Source organism: Cyclopterus lumpus, chromosome 15, assembly GCF_009769545.1.
Source record: "Cyclopterus lumpus isolate fCycLum1 chromosome 15, fCycLum1.pri, whole genome shotgun sequence".
Lineage (NCBI taxonomy): Eukaryota > Metazoa > Chordata > Actinopteri > Perciformes > Cyclopteridae > Cyclopterus > Cyclopterus lumpus.
In genome coordinates, this window is record NC_046980.1 from 13,091,119 (window position 1) to 13,113,931 (window position 22,813).

Genomic DNA, 22,813 nt, shown 5'->3' on the forward strand with positions numbered 1-22,813 from the left:
AGGAGTAAAACATTATACCTTATGCCATAGTAATATGTAAAACATATTAGAATATTAGAGAGAAAGAGGCCTAATAAGCATGTGGGACTTATTCAAAGGAACATTGAATTAGATATATTCTATACGTCTTCATTTATTTTCTTCCTTCGGTCTTTCTCTCTCTGGGTCGTACTCTTTGTAATGGACAGCAGTGGATGGGAACAAGAAAGCATGCACATCAGGCCTATCCACCAGGGAGGCTGGTGGTCAGAGGCACTAAAAGTCTGACGGTCCCCAACTGGGACAGAGCTGCCTGTTCCATTCAGCCATCCAGGCATGAGGACGCCAGCCCTCGGACGGGGACGACCTTGAGAGGCTATGCTGCGGACTTCTAGTGAACATGATAGAGATGGAGGGAGTGAGAAGAGGGTGAGAAGAGGGTGAGAGAGGAAAAGGATTGTGGTGATAAGAGTGTGTTCCAGTGTAGTGATGCATAAAAAGAGAAAAGGAAGTGAAGTTAAGCATGAGGAAACCCAACCCGGGAGAAGGAGAAATCTGAAGAAGAGATAGTACTGAAGTTGGAATGAATAGGATGTGTCCATAGTCTAATGTTTGTGTACACAATTATCTCCCCCACTGCTTCCCTTGAATTTATTTATCCTCAGACTTCAGTGTCAACATGTAAAAATCACTCTCATGGTACGTCAGGATTTTTGTCAAATAAAAACAGGATTATCCTACAGTGTTTCACATACTAAGCAATTAAGATAATTAATAAAAAACAACTCAAAGGGGTTACAAAACTTTTCTCGGATAAATAAAGGCACAAACTAAAATTACAAGCAACAAACGTATTGGATAAATATTGAAATAGATGATTAGATATGTCGAGCCCCGCTGAGAGACTTCATCAGCACCGTTCTTGATTGACAATAACGCTCAACATCTCTCTTCGCTCTGCTTCTGTAAATGTGTCACTTGCTAGTCAATTTCTCGAGTGGCACTTGTCTGCCATCTTTTCGCGCTGCATCAACTTGATGTCTGTCAGCCAGTTGTGGGCTCCAGAAATATGTTTGTGTGTGTATAACCATGCCTCTGGGTGAGATGTCATTTAAATACTTTGTGTGTTTTTAGAAAGAAGTGATACAGACACACAGGAAATAAGACAATTAAACCTTGTTTTGTATCCAAATAAAAACTTATTTTGTACCTGGAGGATAAGCAGCATGTTCTAGATTAGCACTGTTAATCAAGTATAATAATATAGCAACAAGTAGTTTGTATGACTAGTTAATGCATTTTTGTTATTTATTTAAAATGTTTGATCTTGTTATGAAATAGAAATGCACTGCATCTTCTCCATTCTCAGGGTCTTCTAGTTATTTAATTGCCTCCAATCGACACGTCTTTGTGTCCTTGGTGCAAGTCAAATGTATTCAAATCAGATTCATATGGGAACCAAAATATACACTACATCAGTGATGTATCATACACGCGTTTCATGTGTTATTAATACTGTGATGTCCTTAGAAGAGTGCATGTTCAGAGCACACATGAATACTAGATGTACTGTGCAGTTAGATCTTGAGCTCACCTTTGTTCCCTTGTCGTCCTCGTTCGCGTCAAAACTAATAATTTCATCACCACCACAGTGAGCTCCTCCCTAGTTCTCTCACCTCCCACCCTCCTATCAATCGTAGAGATGTGTTCAGTCTGCTCCCACTATCCTTTCTGTCTCTGTTCTGTCCATCTCTTGAGTCGGCATGATGTTAGTCTGTCTCCATTTCCTCAGATCCAAGCCATTTTTGTGTGTGCACACACACATACACACACACACGCACACACCACGTGCGCGCACGCACACACACACACACACACACACACACACACACACACACACACACACACACACACACATATGGGTATGTGTGATCTCATCAGTTCCCACCTCCGGTTCTCCAAATCTGATTCCTCTCAGGGCTATTTTTAGCTGTGGAGGCCACTCCACACTGTGTAACACGTCATGACCCTTGTTTCTACCTGCCTTTGTGAAAAAGGAGCACATGACAAAAGCAACATCAGTGTGTGTGTGTGTGTGTGAGTGTGTGTGTGTGTGTGTCTGTGTGTGTACAGTACGCCTGAGTGCCTTGTATCATCTCCAGAAAGAGAGATCAAATGAAGACATCAAACAGCTTGAATTGTATATGTGCATATGGTTCAATGCATATGAAACATTTGCATATGAACCATATGCAGAGAATACTATTCATATATAAGTATCTATGTATGTATGTTTGTGGGCATATGTTTTTTTTCTTCCACTTTTCGTTCATATACATATGAAGTGTGCACGCTGGGTTTTAGTTTTATAGAAATTTGCTACCTGCTTACTCGCCACATGTTCCGAGGGTTTGACTTCAGGTTCACTCATTCTGTGTTTTATACATACATATAAATATATATATATGTTTATATATACATGTATATACATATATATATGTTTATATATATACATGTATATACATATATATACATATATATATATATATATATATATATGTATATATATATACGGTGAAAACAGATAAAACACGAAAAACATAAATAATAGTGATTACAGTTACAGCAATAGTATTGTAAAAATCAGTGAAAACCAGATCATAAAACTCGGATAGTATCACAAAAAGAAAAAAGGGAGCAAGTATAACTTTTAGAGATCCCATATCATGTTGTTTTTTTTGCCACTGATACTAATTGCCGATCATTGATGATCCATATTGGCAGATACAGATCCCTTTGTTGTTTGATTATAACAACTGGTCTACAAGGTTCCAGGTTTTTTGTCACCTCCCCAAATATAATTTAAATCACTCTCTCTTCAAAATGTCATCCTCTTACTTTGTTATAGTCATTTATAGTGTTTTATCATGTAGATAATTCACGGAACCTTTGTTTGTTGTTTATCAGCCACTTTACAAGCTCTCCTCCGGTCAATTTCAACACAGATTGGTTGTGTTTAATGTAACATTATCATGGATCGGCAAACAGAAAGCATACCGAGTATTGACGGATTACAATGTCAGTAAAACTTTATTTCACATGTCTCATAGACCGTGTCTCAAATTGCTCCCTATTTAAACTATTTACTATATAATCAACTATTATTGTACAGCATTTTATTCGACTGACTTCTAAGTGTATTAATTTATCCACGATAAAGCCCTCAATTACATTTCCACAATACGACCACATTGGACTACAAAAGTATTGCCCGTGGCTTCTACACTACTTTCTGCTAACGATCCCTCAATGCAATGCATTATGTAGATGAGAAAGGCGACTTTATACCTGTCACTTATAATGTTCAGAATCAGTGTCCTTGTTACCCTGGATGAGCCACAGAGCTCGCTGTCAACAGTTGGTATAGGCGCTAAAGCATTTCTTCATGAGAAAGTAGCTCCAATGAATTTATTATTATTATAATTATTATTATTATTATATCTATTTACAACGAGGTCCATGGATTTTCCATAGGAATGAAGACATGCATTATTTAAAGAAAGACTGCTGATGTTTTAATGTCATTTTTCAATTCACCTGCAACGTATTAGGATGGAGGCAGGAACATAACAACAAAATTGTATTAGCTATGACAGACACTGTTAAGGACATCGAGGACAGCTGATGGGTCACATGAGTGAACACACAAACAGGTCAATAGTTAGAAAACAAGGAGACAATCATTGATTATGGCTATGACCCATCGTACTCCTGTTGGCAAGGATTAATTGATACAACCTGAAAATAGAAATCTCTTCAGACAACTATACCGTACGTTTACTTCAAAGATGGGAGAACAGCAGGAAAGGGATTAGAAACTATCCTCTGGGAGGCATATGTAGCTCCTCTAACGAGCCATAGCCTGCACGAGCATGATAATGAGGTTTGTCCACAACGTCTGGTAATATCAGAGAGACAGCAGAGAAGCAAATGCTGTACTGTGTGTGTGTGTGTGTGTGTGTGTGTGTTACTGTGTGTGCTATGCATGTATGCTGCTAGATCAATACATTCACCTGCACAATATAATAGAAGAAATAGGAATGCCTGTTTTTGTCGAATTTACCAATACATGGAGCAGAGTGAAAATGGATGAAGCAGATCTGTGTGTGTGGCTCCCAAACTGGAGAATTGATGCTATGTGTCGTGTCTATTTCTCTCTTGCCCACTCTCGCTGCTGACAGTTGACAGGTTTATCACAATGGAGCGTTGGACTGGGCCTGGCTATCAGAGACAATCACAGCTTTCACTCCTTTCTTGTCTCCTCTCCTTTCCTGTGTCCTTTCCTCTCCCATCAAACATCTTAATAATTAGAAAGGAATTAGCCCTTGAGATGACATCACCAGTCTTTCTCTACCTGCACTGTTACATTATACATTATACATTATATTTATTTCCCTTATGTAAACAACCAATTGCACAGATTGATTCATACACAAATCGCCCCTTTGTGTAGGTACTGATTTCTGATATACATCTTGTTTGTGTGTGTTTTTTGGATTTTATGCTTGCTCATCAATAGCGTGCCATATCCACCCTCAGTGACTTTGCAGAGTTGTGTGTGCGCAGTACAGGCAGATTTGTCCTTTAGTATTGGTTGGATCATTTTATCCCTTAATTGTTTTTTAAATCTTGTTTTCTTTTGCATGTTTTGATGCTTTTAATGTTTTTATGTGAAGCACTTTGAATTGCCTTGTTGTTGAAATGTGCTCTAGAAATAAACTTGCCTTGCCTTTTGATTAGCTAGTGAATCAGCGTTGCGTCAGCACCACGTGTTTGTTGACATTGTCCTGTTTTTCAACTGAGACATTCATTAAGATGCAAAGGGATGGACTGTGGGGCCGAGCAACAATACTTGTCATTATTAGTCAAAATAATGAATTCAGTTGGCAGTTGGATGTGCACATGCTGTAACTAAGGGGGTTCTGTATTCTATGTAGATTCATTTTAAAGCCAGGCATTTTGCTGCACTGTTAGCCACGCCAGGTCACTGTACAGCTCAAGGTCTTTTTCAACAGATCTTTTACCTTTTCATGTACATTGAACCTGTGACTCTTCAGTTGTTACCTCATCTCGCCCAGCATCAGAGCACTCGGCTCTGTGCCAGGCTACACTCGCTGTTCTATTAAAGGTGAGGCTAAGGACTTACTGCTTAGATAGTTTTACAGACTTGGCACCAGCTCAAAACTGTACCGGACATTTGAAAGTCACAGGTAGGGTCGTCTACCAGAACATTCTGTGCACATTCAAATCTGTTTGTGCTTGAAAATACTTTGAAATGTATGTAAATACTTTGATCTCCACTGACCTCTAGTGGAAGTTGTTTGAAATTGTACTTGTTTGGCTGAACGTCCTGTGACACTGACATGAGGAAGGTGATTTTCTCAATACATTTCTATTTTAAGATACTTTCTTTACTAATGCACCCTCGCCTTTGATATTATTTCCACAATTCAGACTCACTCCTTTTTTTAATTTTGTAATTATCACTCCTCTCTGACAGTCTGCTGGTCTGTCTGTCTTCCCTCTCAACCTTCTTTCCCATTCTCTTTCTTTTCTCCCAGTAGATTTATAGCCGTCCAGCACCTTCTCTGTCGCACAGTGAAATTCAAAGTCTTGAATTCGTAGAATAAATAATATATAATTTTTTTTTTTTTTACTTTTACGTGTGTGCTTGCAGCGTAAAAAAAACAACATATAATACATTGTTATCCGTATATCTCCAAACAGCTGTGTTGCCATTTGCTGTAGCTGCGTATGTTGTTTGTATGCCGTGCTGACCCACCCATGTTGCTGCTCAACACCTATTGTGTCTTCTCATGGAGCACAACAGCAGCTACTGCAACAACACTAGTTTATAAGACGTACTGTCAGAGCACAAACTATACATGCATGAAGGACATAAAGGGCCTCATTCAGACCAGTTGAATGGTTAGTTGATCGTAGGCTGCTTTTCTTTTGTAAACATGTACAATAGCAGCTCGATCATGAGGGTAAAACACACTTGCCTTATCAAAACAGGTGGTGCATGATGACGTGTGTTTGTTCATGTGTATCGGTGTACATCAGTGGTGGATGAAGTACTCAGATATTTTACTTACTTTTACTTACCGTAAACCACAGTGTAGAATTATTTAAGTGTATGTACACAGTTATTGTCATCACATACATAAACTACCAAACCTAAAAAGTAGTTATTATGCAGGATTGCCCAATCCAGGTAAATGTTCTTATTTAATTTGAATTGTTGACGCATTAATATTTAAATTAATGTAATGTTACAGTTGGTAAAGGTGGCACTTTTCAGCAAAGGATCAGTAACTCTGATTGAGATTAGGAGGTCATTGGAGGCATATATGTACCCGTCATCATGTCAATACTCCCACTGTCATACTGAGCAAAGGTCAGTAGCACAGTAGCTTTAAGTTTTAAAATGCATTTCTTGACTCGTCAGTTGCCCAAATGTTCATGTTTATATCATTGATACAGCAGAATTATCGGAGAAGAAAAATGAGAGACAAGAATACAGAACTGTATATATAAGTGGACAAATTAAAGCATTAGGGCATTGACGGAAGGTATTGGGATGAAGTTGGATATCCTCTTGTAAAACATATGAGTCTGTGTGAACATGTGTCGGAAAGTTGGGATGAAAATAAGAGCTACAATGAATGAATGAATTTGCCCTATTTCAAACAATTCAAATACTTATACTATGTCTGATATTTGCCCTTAGTGCCCACTAGATGTCCCAGTCTAGCTGACCAAGATGTAAACCATTCTAGACCTATAATGGTGACAGGCCACCTGGTCCTTTTTCTCTTTTTGTATCAATAAATGTGTCAGTTATATCGGTCCATGTTACAGGCTGTTATATTGGTCCATGTTACAGGGTGTTATATTGGTCCATGTTACAGGGTGTTGTATCGGTCCATGTTACAAGCTGTTATATTGGTCCATGTTACAGGCTGTTATATTGGTCCATGTTACAGGGTGTTATATTAGTCCATGTTACAGGCTGTTATATTGGTCCATGTTACAGAGTGTTATATTGGTCCATGTTACAGGGTGTTATATCGGTCCATGTTACAGGCTGTTATATTGGTCCATGTTACAGGGTGTTATATTGGTCCATGTTACAGGCTGTTATATTGGTCCATGTTACAGGGTGTTATATTGGTCCATGTTACAGGCTGTTATATTGGTCCATGTTACAGGGTGTTATATTGGTCCATGTTACAGGCTGTTATATTGGTCCATGTTACAGGGTGTTATATTGGTCCATGTTACAGGCTGTTATATTGGTCCATGTTACAGGCTGTTATATTGGTCCATGTTACAGGCTGTTATATTGGTCCATGTTACAGGGTGTTATATCGGTCCATGTTACAGGCTGTTATATTGGTCCATGTTACAGGGTGTTATATCGGTCCATGTTACAGGCTGTTATATTGGTCCATGTTACAGGGTGTTATATCGATCCATGTTACAGGGTGTTATATTGGTCCATGTTACAGGGTGTTATATTAGTAAATGTCCAGGCGTTTTAGAGATTTGTTTACCATCCTGAAGCAGTTCCTGTCGAGCTGAAGACAGAACCAACCGTGCACTCCTCACACATCCAGGGAGAGCTTTTATATACAGAGAATACACAGTTTCTGTCCCAGCCTGGCCTTCTGTCTGTTCTTTTACCAGTGTCCTTCTTTTTGTTTGTGGGTACAGGAAAGTGGGCCATTGAGAATGAAACAATACAAATACTATTATTTACAACATCAAAGTATTATCTACAAAGAACATGCCACTAAAAGGCCACTCCAACACTTCTCAAACACTCTCACCTGCTCTGCTCACATCCACCCCTCCCCCAGAGGCAATCCCGCCACTGTTTTTCCCATTACAGTAATGTATATCAATGGAAAGCTATGCTTCTTAGCGTTCAGAATCCGTTGGAATTACGTCAATAGCGTCGAGGAGTTACGGTCATTTTAATTTTGCACGGCGCCAGACACCGCTCTAGAAGAGTTTAAGTCAGGCATATACTAACAGTGCAAACATACTGAGGTATGAGTCAATAAAGCCTTTTACTTTACAGTTTGTCATAAAACCCATGAACCCATCAGCACAAATGTAAACAACACTCTCCCCAGTTTAGCATCTATCAGTTGACTGTCTTCCCTTCAGTGCTCACGTCCAACAGTATCTCTTAATGTATATTTAGCAGCAGAAATAATTTGGAAAAATCAATAGGAGCCAGAGGGGGAAGAGAGGAAGTGAGGTAATTTATGTTTTGTTTTTAGAGCTGAGTGACTCTGATTGTCTAATAGTACAGGTTATATCGGAGACAAAAGACACAATTTTGTTCTGAGTTGTCTCACCAGGGCACACATGCTGTGTATTTATGGGACTATATGAAGGTCATTTGGGTGGGGAAAGGGGCTAAACCTTATCTTTTACCCAAAAAAAGCCTGAAAAGCCTTGCAACAACTCCCCCTCCTAATATTTCTAAATAAAATAATATTATACTCTTGCTGGTTTTATGCCAAACTTGAATTAAAGGTTTTCTTCAATGTTAAGATGCAGAAGAAAGTAACACACTATAATCCAACATTTTTCATTTTCTTTTCATTAGATTTTTGTTGTTCTATTTCCCTTTCTTCTTTTGGTTAAATGCCTCATTAAGACTTTTTCTCACAGAGAGATGTGGTCAAGAAATCGGCAGGAACATATTGTTATGACAATAAGTACAACCTAGACAGGCTACTAATACACGTTGACTCATTACACAAAAGAGCACACACTATTTCTAGTAAAGATGCACAACAGTATTGCACATGAACATAAATATTACAGGATTCAGAGAACATCCAAATACATTACAAGTAAAAAAATTGACTTGTTTACTGAGGTTTCAAACTTAATTGAACTTTCAGATTCAGACAATTGTCCTTTCTTGTGAAATTCCCAGAGTTTCGACCGACCTCGGCTCTGTAAGTATGTGTACATTTGATGAAGAATAGAGGGTAAAGTAGGAGAGGAGAAAAGTGAAGGAGTAAAGGACACGTCTGCAGGTCCAATTTTCTATCATGAAAAGCCAGAAGGAGCTGAACAATCCTCCAGGAGAGGAGAGATGCTGAAGGGTAATAAAGAATAGATGCCTCTTCCCTTTGCAGATCGCCACACAGAGCGGCTTGACCTTAGTCGCTCAGGCTGTTTTTGTTTGTCCTTCCTTTGTTGCTTCATGTTCTGTTTCTGTTTGTCTTATCTTACTTATCATTACTCTCCCCTGCCAAGATGTTTCAGGCAACAGCCTGGCTCGGTTCTTCCCTCCACCATCGTGTTCCTCCCCTCGAACGACAACCTTCCAATAAATACTGTAAGAGGGCAGAGAAATCATTTTAAACCAGCAAGCCAAGCTCAGAGTCTCGTTTGTGAGTGTGTGGTTCAATATTTCTCTGTTGACATTGTCCATGTCTGCAATGGGAGCTCAGCTTGAATACAGCGGGTATACATTACCCTTACATTACCCTTACATAACCCTTTGTTTGCATTCACACCGTGTTTGAGATAAGTGACGTGACATAGATTAGGTTTCCTCTCACCTTGTCTGACTCATCTGTCTCTGTGTGTGAGTATACATGGACCCATGTGGCTCTTGGTGATGCCGTTTGTGTGACAGACTTCTCCGTAATGAGGCATGATAGCCATGTTGAAAATGTAGCTACAGGAATGTCAACAGAGACAAACAACAGCAAGAGTGGATGCAGTGACATTTGTCTTGACTCACAACCTTCTCCTCTCTCCCAAGATTCAGAAAGGGAGAACTCAGTGGTTACCTCTAGGTAGGTTAGTTAGTTGGTTAGTGCATTGTGGGGTTCTTAACAACTATACCACCTCTCACTAGACATAACGATAACACAAAAAACACAAATATGATATATAGGGAACAAAAAAATGAAATGGAACAATTTTAGACGGAGCTCAACAGCTTTCTTGCATCAAAGATGATCACTGAATTCAAAAGGGATTGGTTCATCCATCCATCCATCCATCCATTTTCAATACCGCTTATCCTCATTAGGGTCGCGGGGGCGCTGGAGCCTATCCCAGCTGACATAGGGCGAAGGCAGGGGACACCCTGGACAGGCCGCCAGTCCATCGAGGGCACATGTAGGGACATACAACCATTCACTCTCACATTCACACCTATGGGCAATTTAGAGATCAATTAACCTGCAGCATGTCTTTGGACTGTGGGAGGAAGCCGGAGAGCCCGGAGAGAACCCACGCTGCCACGGGGAGAACATGCAAACTCCACACAGAAGGACCGCTCCGACCGGGAATTGAACCCGCGGCCCTCTTGCTGTGAGGCGACAGTGCTAGCCACTACACCACCGTGCAGCCCATTGGTTCATATTAAAGTTATTATTATTGAAGCTCATTTATATAAAATCACATTGTATAACTTGCAAGACAGATTTTTCTCTCGGGCACAGTAAAAAGCACCAAAAGCTCCTGGAAGTATCTAAAAAGTTGTTTAGAGCCTATTTCTGTTGATGATGATGATCTTACAGCATTTGCTGTAACTTAGCAAAAAATCATTTTGCCCATTATCTCATTAACATTTAAAAAGTTAATGAGACATCGCATCGACCGGCAGGCTCACAGGCTCACAGGCTCCAAAACAGATGCAGCTATCTCCATACAGTGAAACCACACATTTGATTTATGACTTGAATTCAGATGAACATAAATATAGTTTCTTTCCATTACTTAAATCTGGCTTTTAATGCTCTCTTCCAGTTACCAAGGAAACCACATTAGGCAAATCAATGAAGGTAATGTCACTGGAGAGGGAGGGCATACCTGAACTCTCACTCAACCAAACAATCTGTCTCACTATGTGTGTGTGTGTCTGGCACTCCCTCTCTCCCTCTCTCATATTCTATCCCATCTCCCACTGATCGTCTCCCCCTCTGTTTATCGGCCGCCTCTCCCTCACTCACTCCCTCTTTCCCCCTCACAACACTCGCTTCCTGACACCCACTGCCAAAGGACTAGCAGGCGCAGCACAACCCAAGTTGCCATTACTCAACGGGGGGCTGGGAGAAGAAAGAGAGAGAAAAGGAAAAGAAAAAAAAACTTTAGCACAGGTGTTGTGACAATCTGGAGCTCTGTGTTGCAGACTGTAGTTCCAGCAGTATGGCCTCCAGCAGGGATTAAGAGGGGCTGCCTGGGGCCCGGTTTTAGGTGACAGAAGAGAAACGCCCATCGAGCCAGGCCGCTTTATTTCTTGTTTCTATTATAGTTGACATAATTATATTATCTGTCTTATATTCTTAAATCCGAATACTAGATTAGATCGAAGTGGATACAAGTGAGGAAGTAGGTGGAAGTCGACTTGGCTGAGCTACAGTTGGACAAACTGTTCCTGTTGGGTACAGTTGGACAGGAGTTCAGTCGCTGGCCCGACCCGACCTGGCTTGGGGGCGCAGTGCTGGGCGATGACAGACAGCGTCTCCCAGGATGTTGAGTCTTGATGGCTTGGAGATGATCGCTCTGCTGGTGGTCATGGCTCTCTTCATCAAAGTTCTGGAGCAGTTTGGGATGTTCGAGCCAGTCGGAGGGGAAGGTAATGGATTTTCTCTGAGATTCAAAGGTTTAATAACGGGACAACAATGGGGCAGTAAGATTTGAGTTTAAAGATTGTATAGGCGCGGGGTGGGTGTTTTCGAGTGTGTGCATGAGCTGAGACGTTCATACTTTCATCTGCAGTGCCCATTCCATCTGCTGTTGATGGGCTGCAGGCCTGTCTGAAGGTTTAGGTTACCAGTGCAACTGTTGGCCATGCAACTCTCTCTCTCTCTCTCTCTCTCCATCTGTCTCACTGTCTGTATGTCTGTCTCTCTGTTTTCTCTCTCTCTCTCTCCCACTGTCTTTCTGTCTGTATGTCTCTGTTTCTCTCTCTCTCTCTCTCTCTCTCTCCATCTGTCTCACTGTCTGTATGTCAGTCTGTCTGTTTCTCTCTCTCTCTCTCTCTCACTGTCTTTTTTTGGGGTCGGTTGTAGCTCATGGGGAGAGTGGTCATCCCGTACCCACAAGGTACCTGGTTCGATCCCCGCTCTCCCCATAGTTGCATGTCGAAGTGTCCTTGAGTAAGACACTGAACCCCCAGTTGCTCCCCGGGTGCTTGATTGCAGCCCATTGCTCCTTAATAAATAAGGATGGGTCAAATGCAGAGAAGAATATCCCCACAGTGATAAATAAAAATCGACATTACCTTTCTGTCTGTTTCTCTCTCACACACACACACAGAGTAACTTTAGCTGTGTTTGAGGCCTCCCTCTGCCCCTGGGGTGTGTGCTTTTACCCTTTAATCGATAACACTATGGACAAAGTGGGTCTGAGTGCTGTGTAGAGAAACTTGTCTCACTGTGGGAATGTCATCCTCACTCTCAGTACTCCCATTAGCCTTCGTGGAGCTGTATGAAGACACAAAATATGGCTCATTGTCTTTGCTGCAGATCATAGGTCAACATGCTTTTTGGTTGAGTTAGCCTTGTGTGATTTGACAAACATAATTCAGTTTCACTAAGGGATCCATGTTACTTTAGACAGAAGCCCCCATTGATTTGTGGTTCATCAGCGGTCAACCATATGCTCAATTAGAAGGTCAGTTCACAGATGTTTAATGATAGTTTAACAAAATGAAACAGTTACTGAATGATGCTTTTACAACACAGCCTGTAAATGAAGGTTTGACTAAAAATTATTATTTTGTCTTATCTGGATGATTCGTGCTTTGTCCGCCCAAAGTTCAATCTACTTACCTTGTTCACATCAGCTTATCTGTTCTCTTTTAGTGACAACAGGGAAGATGGGATTCTTATCTCCATTGTGTTTTTGTTTTACTCTGCTTATTGCCCAGAGTGCCCTGTACATGTTGGGCATCTGGTAACAGCTGCACTCTGACAGCGTCTTTGGTTTTCTTCTGCTCCTCTGTTCATTTTGAGTCACCATGTAAAGGAAAGCATGCAGTCTAGTCAGTTAATCTATGCAATGTGTTCAAATATTAAGAATTTGCTCTGGTAAATTATTTGGGATGAGACTTTCTCCATCCCTGATGCACCTGCTGGACTGCACCCAGTAGTCAAGGTGTGCCAACAGCTCCAAAAAGTCCCCTTGGAAAACTCTGGTGTATATATGCTACAGCGCTCTGCATAAATGTGCATACACACAAATTCAAGCACACACACACACACACACACACACACACTGGAGGCTCTATTTATACACTCTCTGAGCATCAGTCCTCACTATATGTTGACAATTTGTTATGGAATATGTGTGTGTACCGACTCCCCTGAGAGTACTTAAGCTAATGAATTTTCTCTTTAATGGAGGAACTTAGTCTGAGTAATACAGTGTCTCTGCCATCTGCAGAATCATGCGTTCACTAGAAGGCTTGTAACCGATACACAATCCATATAAGGACATGTGACCTACACTCTATACACACGTGCCTCTGTGTGCTATTTGCTTCAAAATACTGGCAATATACCACAATGTGATTTTCACCATGTGTTCCTGTGTGAAACTGTACAACAGTTCATAGTCATGTGTAATCCTCCCCCCTTTCATAATAATCATAGTCAGGCCAGATTCACTCATTCATTAGACATAGATTCTTACATTTTGCTTTACGTGTTGAAGTCAATAGTGGAGGCTTGTGTTGGCGGTGTGTCTTTCATTTACTTCTCTCAGGATATTGATCTGCTGACGTGAGTTGACTTGACAGCAAGTTGTAGTTAGTTACTGGTTGTTTGTACTCCCACTTTACTTGGCTTTACAAGAATAACACACAAATGGAAAAGTTTGCAATGGTAGTTGAAATAAGTGTCTTTAATAAGTGTCTTTGTTTCAGTCAGTTTTGGGGAAAGAAATATAATAAAAATATGAATTGTGGTTGAAATGCCCCCTTTTCTCCCTCTTGCATGCTCCGACTGAGTCATTTTCTGGTGAGACAGAGCGAGTACAAGTACAATTCAGAGACTGTGAGACTCCCATTACTTTAATGAGCTGTGTAGCTGACCTTACGCTGATTAAACACACACATACAGACACACAGCATGCACGTACTTTTATGTTCTCGAGCGAAAGTGAAAGAGGAATTAAAGAAAGAGCTGGTTGTGTGTGAAGATGATGCATACAGTATATGTGAGGTGCACTCTGGTCTGGAAGTTTACAGGGCTCTGATAGATTTAAGCAAATGGTTAATGGATGCAGAGTTTTCCTGAGAGGTTTATGAGGTGGAAATTGAAGCGTCGTGCAATGGGATTTTCTGAGTCGGATGGCAGCGTGCCTGACAAAATATTTTCCGTCCTCCACATTTTTCTTGTTCTAAAAACATTCACTGGATATACTCTGTTGCCGTTAACTTACTCAAGATGCAAAGTAAATCAGTGCTGTCTCTCAGTGGATATACTGTATGTGCTTAATTAGGAGCTTCTTACCTGTATGTGCGCAGTGAGCTGTGGTGTCTCTGGTCACTCACTAGCATGAAGGCCATATGCACCAAGGACTCTCAGCCTTTGATTTGAGAATAAACTGCTGGCACTGAGCTTGATGAGGTCCTGGATGTCAGGGACCAGTTCCATGCTGCTTCATCGCTTCTCAAAGGCCTTTGGTACTTTAATGTTTCTCTTTGTCTTCATATCAACTCACATACCATAACAGTGGGATATGAGCCATGTGCCGAACCAGCCTGCAGAATCTAAGCCTTAACTATTCAGAGCAACGTGTTGCCTTGCTCCTACTTTTGTTTTTGTTGTTTGATTTACGTTATTTGGGTTTGATTCCTGTGGAGGACCCAGCGAGAAATCCAAGGATCTGAACTCCAGAATATGACAAGAGGGTATACAGAATATTAAAGTTAGTATCGCCTTATATTATCTTAAATCGGTAAATGAGCAATTTTGATAAGATCAGCATTTAATATACAATAAATCACAACCTTTTTTATGCATGTCTTATTGATAATATTTACACATGTTAAATACACACTTGCCTTTCATATTAGATTCAATGTTATAAATTGGTGACAATTATCAGAACAATACAAACAATCCGGCTCAATGGTGTACAGCAGATATAAAGGTTGAATACCAGAAAACAGAATACATTTATTTATTTGGCAACGCTGTCCTGCATTTTTGTGAATGCCTGTTGTAAGTACAGACCAAATCTACTGTTTGCTATTAATTATTGATGCTTGTGGTATGGCTCTGTGGATGGCAATGTGAGTTTCAAACTATTGGATGGATTGACATGAAATATGCTGCAATATTCAAGGTCTCTGGTGGATTAATCCAACTGATGTTGGTGAACCTCCGACTCGGCACATTTTCACTTATTCAGTGAATAATCTCAAAATCTACTGAATGAATTGGCACACAACTTTGTACAGAAATCCACGGTCTTCAGAGAATGAATCCTACTGACTGGCGATCTACTGACTTTTTCATTTATTATTGAAATACATGCTCTACAATTGGCTGGATTGCTTTAACATTCGTATGGCAAATATTAGCAAGCTATCACAGTAAACTAAGAGGGTGAACATTATAGCTGCTAAACTTCAGCGGTGTATTCACTTTCTGATCAGATTTAGCTCAACAGCTCAAAAAGTGTTTGTAAACGCTACGCTGTTTAGCATTACCCATATTACCGTAATGTGTCAAATGAATTCAGAGCATCTTTGAGAGCAGCTAATTATGATGATGGGCTAGCACCAGATAAGGATGTCAAGTGTCTTGAATACAAAATATATAGTGTATTTAGTTTTCTGGTGTCTGTCGAATATGTGAGTGGTCTGATCTGTGTTTGTGTGTGTGTCCGTTTGATGAACACTATAGATTTAGCTCCATCATGGAACCACATCCTCCATCTTTTTGCTGTAAAGGCTCAGTAAATGTGTCCTTCCTAAGAGCTTATTTGGCTATGATCAGCACTGTGTGGGTGTGTGTGTGTTTATGTGTGTATACGTGTGTTTGTGTGTGTGTGTGAGTGGGATAAGAGAAGATAAATTGCTTAGCGGTCAGCAGAGGCACGCCCATCTACCCTCATTGAATTTGCCCTTCAATAGACAGGTACGTTAATGAGGAATGCAGTGTGTGTGTGTGTGTGTGTGTGTGTGTGTGTGTGTGTGTGCGTGTGTTTTCTTTCTTTTTCTCAGCCCATTTGTAGGGGTCTGAGGACATATCTGTCAAATCTGATGATATTCTGTAGCAACTTGATAAACAGTAATATAACTGTGGAGACCCCCCCCCCTCCCCCCCTTCTCTCTCTCTCTCTCACTCGCTCACTCTCTTGTCTCTCTTCCCTCAATTAGATTATAGGGGTTGTGTGTGTGTGAGTGTATGAAATACTGTATTTGTATGACAGGTGCTCTGTGGATAAAAGAACAGAAGTTGTTGATGTTCCGCTGCTTCTTCTGACACACATCTGCAGAAAGATGATAACATTGAGAATAAACTATATGAATTCACACACACACACACACACACACACACACACACACACACACACACATACCCTTTATGCAGCATAATATGTAAATGTTCCGGCAGTTTGAAATGTCACACTTGATTTTTTTTTGAGTTTATCCACTGTTCCTACATTCAACTCTTCGTTTATACAAAGGCACTTGAATAAAGATGCTCTAACGTTTTTAGTTTCCTTTTCACAACAAACCCCTGCACTTCTGTGAAGTGTTTGGAAGGTTTTCTACTAATTTCCTAATTTTCTTTCATACAACGGTTCCCAGTCCACTCACTGGGAACTGGAGAGTGTCTGATTCCTGGACTGGCTAACTACCTCACACACATACTGTGTGCCGTTAACAAGGGTGCAAAGCAGGATCCACCAGGATAAAACATTTATGTTGGGCGGACAGTGGACATTATTCACCCTGTGTTACAACAACTTGGGAAAGGCCCAGACTGCTGTCTGTCTGTCTGCAATTGATTTAACTGACAATTTCATCTACACTCATGACTGGATCCCAATAAACGTGTTGGATAACTGTCCTGCTGACTGCTGCCTGCTGATTGAGTTTTACTCTTAGTTCACAGTTTTTGAAATGGGGTTATTTGGCTCTGTCGCTGTGAATGTCATTCCCCTTGAAGATTTGTTGTAGTGGTCTTAGTGGGAAACTATAATCTTTCAACAGCTGAAACCAAACCTTCAGAGAGACAAGATTCAACCCTTTTAGCTGCGACAAAGTTTTATTTTCTGTTGTATCGACCCGTTCAAGACGTTTACCTGATTTGGCTTCTGGCAGGAAAAAGAGCAGAGCAAAGTGTGTATGATTTGATGGAAATGGGTTTTGAGCATTGTTGTGAGCGATGCAAACCCAATTTAGATTGACTGTTCTACGCCACTCAAAAACGCATTTAAAAAAAGCATCAATGCAGCTGAGTGCCAGAAAGGAAGCTTCAAAGTGTAACAACTGTAATGCTGTTCAGTCTGCTCTAGTTTTGATCCGACACATTGTCATAATAGCAAACATGAGTGGCTCTGGACCTTCAACTTCTCTCCTCTGGCTCTACTGACTTCCTCTCTGGCACTGACTTAGTGGATTCCTACAACCAGTCCCTGAGCAGTCTTCTGGACCTTCACGCCCTCATAAACTCCAGGTCAGTCTCCTTCTCGCGCTCAGCACCCTGGTACACCTGCGAGCTACATAAGATGAAGGCTGCTGGGTGTGTCATCGAGCGGCGGCTCAAGACTTCTGGATTGACTGTTCACAAACAGGCATATAGAGAGCACAGGAAGGCCTATGCAGAACTTTTGAGAGATGCACAGTCCAAGTTTTATTCCACCATTATCAACAACAGCCCCGGTAACTCTAAACAACTTTTCTCTACTGTAAATCATCTTCTCAAACCGCCTTCACTTGTCCATCATGAGGCCACTGAGGATAGGTGCAATATGCACATCACTTTTTTCCGACAAAAAGTTGAAAACATCCGCTCACACCTCTCCGCCACTGCTGTCCTGCCTCTCACAACCACCGACCCACCATCTGAGTTTGTCCAGCCTCTTTGCTCCTTCTCCATTGTCACACAGGAGGAAGTGGAGGATATGATCAAAAACACAAAGCCAACCACCTGTGCTCTGGACCCTTTCCAATCAGCTCTGCTAAAGACAAACACCTCTGCCATCTCTCCATTAATCATCAAGATAAACCACTCCCTCCTGGCCGGCCATATCCCATCTGCTTTAAAAACTGCTGTCATCAGACCACTACTTAAAATACCCACCCTGGATCCAGAAGTTTTCTACAACTACAGGCCCATTTCAAATCTTCCATTTCTGTCCAAAGTTCTGGAAAAAACAGTTGCAGCACAACTTCACGATCACCTCAAAGACAATAACCTTTTTGAGAAGTTTCAGTCTGGTTTCCGCCCTGGCCATAGCACTGAAACAGCCTTGGTCAGGGTCACCAATGACCTCATGATGGCAGCAGATACCGGATCCCCATCTCTACTCATCCTCCTGGACCTAACAGCTGCTTTTGATACAGTTGACCACAACATCCTCCTTCACCGTCCTTGGACTCTCTGATAAAATACATAACTGGTTCACCTCATATCTGTCCGACAGAACGGAATACGTTACCCTGGGCAAAGCAAAATCATACACCCACAAGGTCACCTGCGGTGTCCCTCAGGGCTCAGTGCTGGGCCCCACTCTCTTCACCCTCTATCTGCTTCCCCTGGGTAATATAATCAGTAGGCATGGGGTATCCTATCACTGCTATGCTGATGACACACAACTTTATATGAGGACAAACCCCACTTCTTCTGCTTTCCACTCTATAGCCACACTCACCACCTGCCTGAAGGACATAGAGGCATGGATGAAACTCAATGTTCTTCAGCTAAACAGTTCAAAAACAGAAGCCATCCTAGTTGGCACACCACATCAGCTCCGCTCTTCCACCATCACCTGTATCACCTTCTCTGGTCAAAACGTCCCTCTTTCCACATCTGTCACCAACCTAGGTGTTAAAATGGACCCCAAACTCACTTTTGACACCCACATCAAACACCTCTGCAAGACAGCTTTCTATCACCTCAGGAACATCGCCAAACTCCGTCCAACACTCACCCTGAAAGATGCAGAGAAGCTTGTCCACGCCTTTGTCTCGTCCAGACTGGATTACTGCAATGCTCTCCTCATCGGAATTTCAAACAAGAACATCCAGAGACTGCAACATATTCAAAACAGCGCTGCCAGTATCCTGTTAAGAGTCCGCAAATACTCACCTTCCAGACCTCCTCATTCACCCTCCGTTCTACAACCAAAAACACCCTCCAAGTCCCCAGAACCAAGCTCCGCACTATGGGCGAACAGGCCTTTTCCTCTGCAGCTCCGAGACTGTGGAACAACTCCCCGACCATCTGAGGGCCCCACAGACTGCAGAGGCTTTTAAACGTGACCTGAAAACTCACCTTTTTAAGAAAGCTTACTGCTAAAAATCCTTTTATAGGCTCTGCTTTTAAATTTATTTAAAATGTATCTTAAAAATGTTCTTGTTTTATCTTTCTGCTCTGTAGCACTTTGAGATTGCTAAATATAAAGTGCAATACAAATAAAATGTATTATTATTATTATTATTATCTTCCAGTATTGTGTTGACGTGTTGCGTGTCTGGAGCAGAATTTAAATGAAAGACAATGAGAGAGAGAGAGAGAGAGAGAGATGCTAACCAAGTGTGTTACCTTGCACTGCCCCCTTCAGGTGTAAATGTTAATTGCTGCGATGTGTGTTTGGGAAGGTCAGAGGCTTTTGGCTTTGAGTTTGGCAAACAATTTTTGACAACCACTTGCATTTGTATTAATGTATCTAATCCAATTGCTGAGATAAAAAGAATAAATGTCATGTTGAATAATTTATAACAAAAAAAAGATTAATTTGACATTCTTTAGTGAAAGAAAAATGACACAATAGGATCATAAAGCTTGGCTTAACTTCTAGAACAAAAAATTACAAAAACGTTTAATCATTGTCATGAATAGTTATAAATCTTTGATTGAATAGCAATGCTTCACACATTTGTTTTCTCTCCATCACCTGTGACATAAACTTGTATCTAAACAAGACACAGGGAACAACTATCATATTCCTGGAAAAACAAATGTCTAAATGTAACTATTCATCTCATTCATGTTGTTTATGTAACATTAAATAGAAATAATCCATTACGTCTCGTTTCCTCAAATGAGAAAACCTCTCTGATCCATCCGTCACACCTGGATCGTTTCTAAAGAAAACTGCTCATTAGCAGCTTTTTGTAGTTTATGCTGGAAGGGCTTTGTCTCAGAAGAATGAATCTGTTTTTGTCCCACATCGCGGTATTAAAAATATCCTTAAAAGCAAATGATCTATGCAAATGGATTTCTTCTTTCAGTTATCTAATTGGAAACACACTCAATTTTGAGCACCATTTGTCAATGACCTCCTCTGTGTCTCCTCCTCCTGCACGCATTCACACACACACACAAAAACACACACACACACACACACACAAACTCACACACGCGCACACACACGCACACACACACATACCCTCTCGCTCTCAGACATTTTAATCAGTTTTGAGAGTAATAATTGCCAAGGTAGAGGTTTTCAATTACTCTGTGTGTCTGGCTTCAGGCAAAATATGCCACACGGCAACTAATCGACGTACTAATTAACCTAGCTTTTTATCACAATCGTGTGTGTGTGTGTGTGTGTGTGTGTGTGTGTGTGTGTGTGTGTGTGTGTGTGTGTGTGTGTGTGTGTGTGTGTGTCAGCATCTACCATAGTTTAGTATTTAGGCACCTCCATCAACATATAAAGATCAAAAAGTATCTTGGGATGGATTACAGGTGTCACTTCCTTCTATACAACGGCTGTAAACAGTTATTTAAAAAAAATAAGCTCCTGTACGATGTTCCACCCTGGAGGAACCTCACTGCCCTAATCCGATATATATATACGTGATGAGTAGAGGTCAAGCGAGAAGAAGAAATGCCTACAGAATTTTTCTGGAAGCTGTTTGGTATGCTCACCACTGGCCTGCTAATTATATTACACACAACATTCATTTTCAAACATATGGGGCAACACTTCCGCTCAGTTAGACACAGCGACTCCACAGCGCTCATATCTGATTAGCATTGAAGTGATGAGGAATTCAAAGGTGTGTGGACGATGAATTTGGTTGATTTTTAGTCATGCTAACGACATGACGAGAGTTGGCAATGACGATTGGCCAGTTCATCTGTAGCTCGTTAGCTACACGGAGGGACGGATTGCCATGAAACGTTGTAGATAGTCACGTTCCTCAGAGAACGTATGACTCGGATAAACCCCTGACTTCTACTCTAACGCCACCATGAGGTTAACATGTGTGATTTTGAGTGAAATGTCTCAGGATGAAATCTCTTGTATGTCGATTACATAACTGGATGACTATATGTAAGTCTGGAGCAGCTCCTAAATGCATGTATGACACAATACATGACATTCAGGCATGGACATGATGTTCTATGTAATCCAGATTTATGCCACTGAGACTTTATAGTCACCTAGACGTCTAGACATCTTTTGACCTGCAAGTCACCAAATCAATGCATGCAGGGTTATAATAGGGCAGCAGTGACGGCAGCTAGAATTCATGTCACCATTATTATAAACAAACCCAACAACAGTAACAAGTATTATTACAATATTCCTGGAATCACAGAGCCGTAGTGTCTGAGTTAAAGTGACAGTTTTTTTATGTTTACTTGTATGATATTGATCTTACATTTCTGTCTCGGTATGTGACAGATATCCTAATGCTCTATAGCGATAATGGCAGATATGCGCGACCAGCCTTAATCTCTCACACTTTCATCCTTGATTTGACTCTCCGACTGCAGACTTTGTTTGAGAATTTGCTGAATATGTCACTGTATTTAGGGATTCACATATATCATAGCCTATATTATTATTCATCATGCCTATAAATGCATACAAACTGTATTATGTAGTGTAATGCTGTATGTAGATTATAACTCTGTGCAGATGACCAGTTGTGAAGTAAATCCCATTTAATGACCGCTTTTCTCAATTATCTTCTCTTTAGTCATTTTATGTGATCATAAAGAGCCTCTTGTAATAATGTTCCTTCAGTGCCATTAGATCTCTCTTATTGTACTCAAAGCACTCAACTGACACAGTTGACTCTCATGAAATGACAGTGATTGATGGTTGCACACTTTTAGGGCCCATGAGCCCAGTTTCCGACTTTCTACGTGAACTAAAAATTATTGCATGCTGTCATTTTGTTTCCCAAAGAGCAGAGTCTGCCTCTGATTAAGTAGATTTTTTTTTCAGTCTCACAAGGCTCTGCCCCTCGAGGCTCAGCAGCAAAACTGTAGCTCTGGGTCTCATTTCGACTGACAATCATTAATCACAGGTGACGGCAGATAGATCAAGCTCTCCGTAAACCTCCATCTCCTGGTTTCTTTCTCTTCTACTCACAGGCAGAGACATCCAAATGCATGCACATAGTTAGAGGGACTAAATATCCCCCCCGTCTCCCCTCTCAGTTTCCTGTGGAACATTCACTTCCAGTTTTGATAACGGGCTATTATTGAACATGAAGTGGAGGATGAAACTGAATCCAAAAGGTATCACTTTCCACTTTTGTTGAAGTCGAGCCATTTCTTTTTTTGGCATGCAC

General features: G+C 40.9%; 1 protein-coding gene across 6 annotated transcripts in view; it reads left to right on the forward strand.

Moving 5' to 3' along the window:
* LOC117744004 (Kv channel-interacting protein 2) overlaps positions 1 to 22,813 on the forward strand; it is an 80,479-nt gene that overhangs the window by 49,002 nt on the left and 8,664 nt on the right. Inside the window, exon 1 of one of the 6 annotated variants that reach the window (XM_034552050.1) lies at positions 11,560 to 11,665. The exons of the other annotated variants lie outside the window; for them this stretch is intronic. Within the exon in view, the coding sequence (XP_034407941.1) occupies positions 11,560 to 11,665 (106 nt within the window). Of the gene's footprint in view, positions 1 to 11,559; positions 11,666 to 22,813 lie in introns of those variants that run through there. 6 annotated transcript variants of the gene reach the window in all.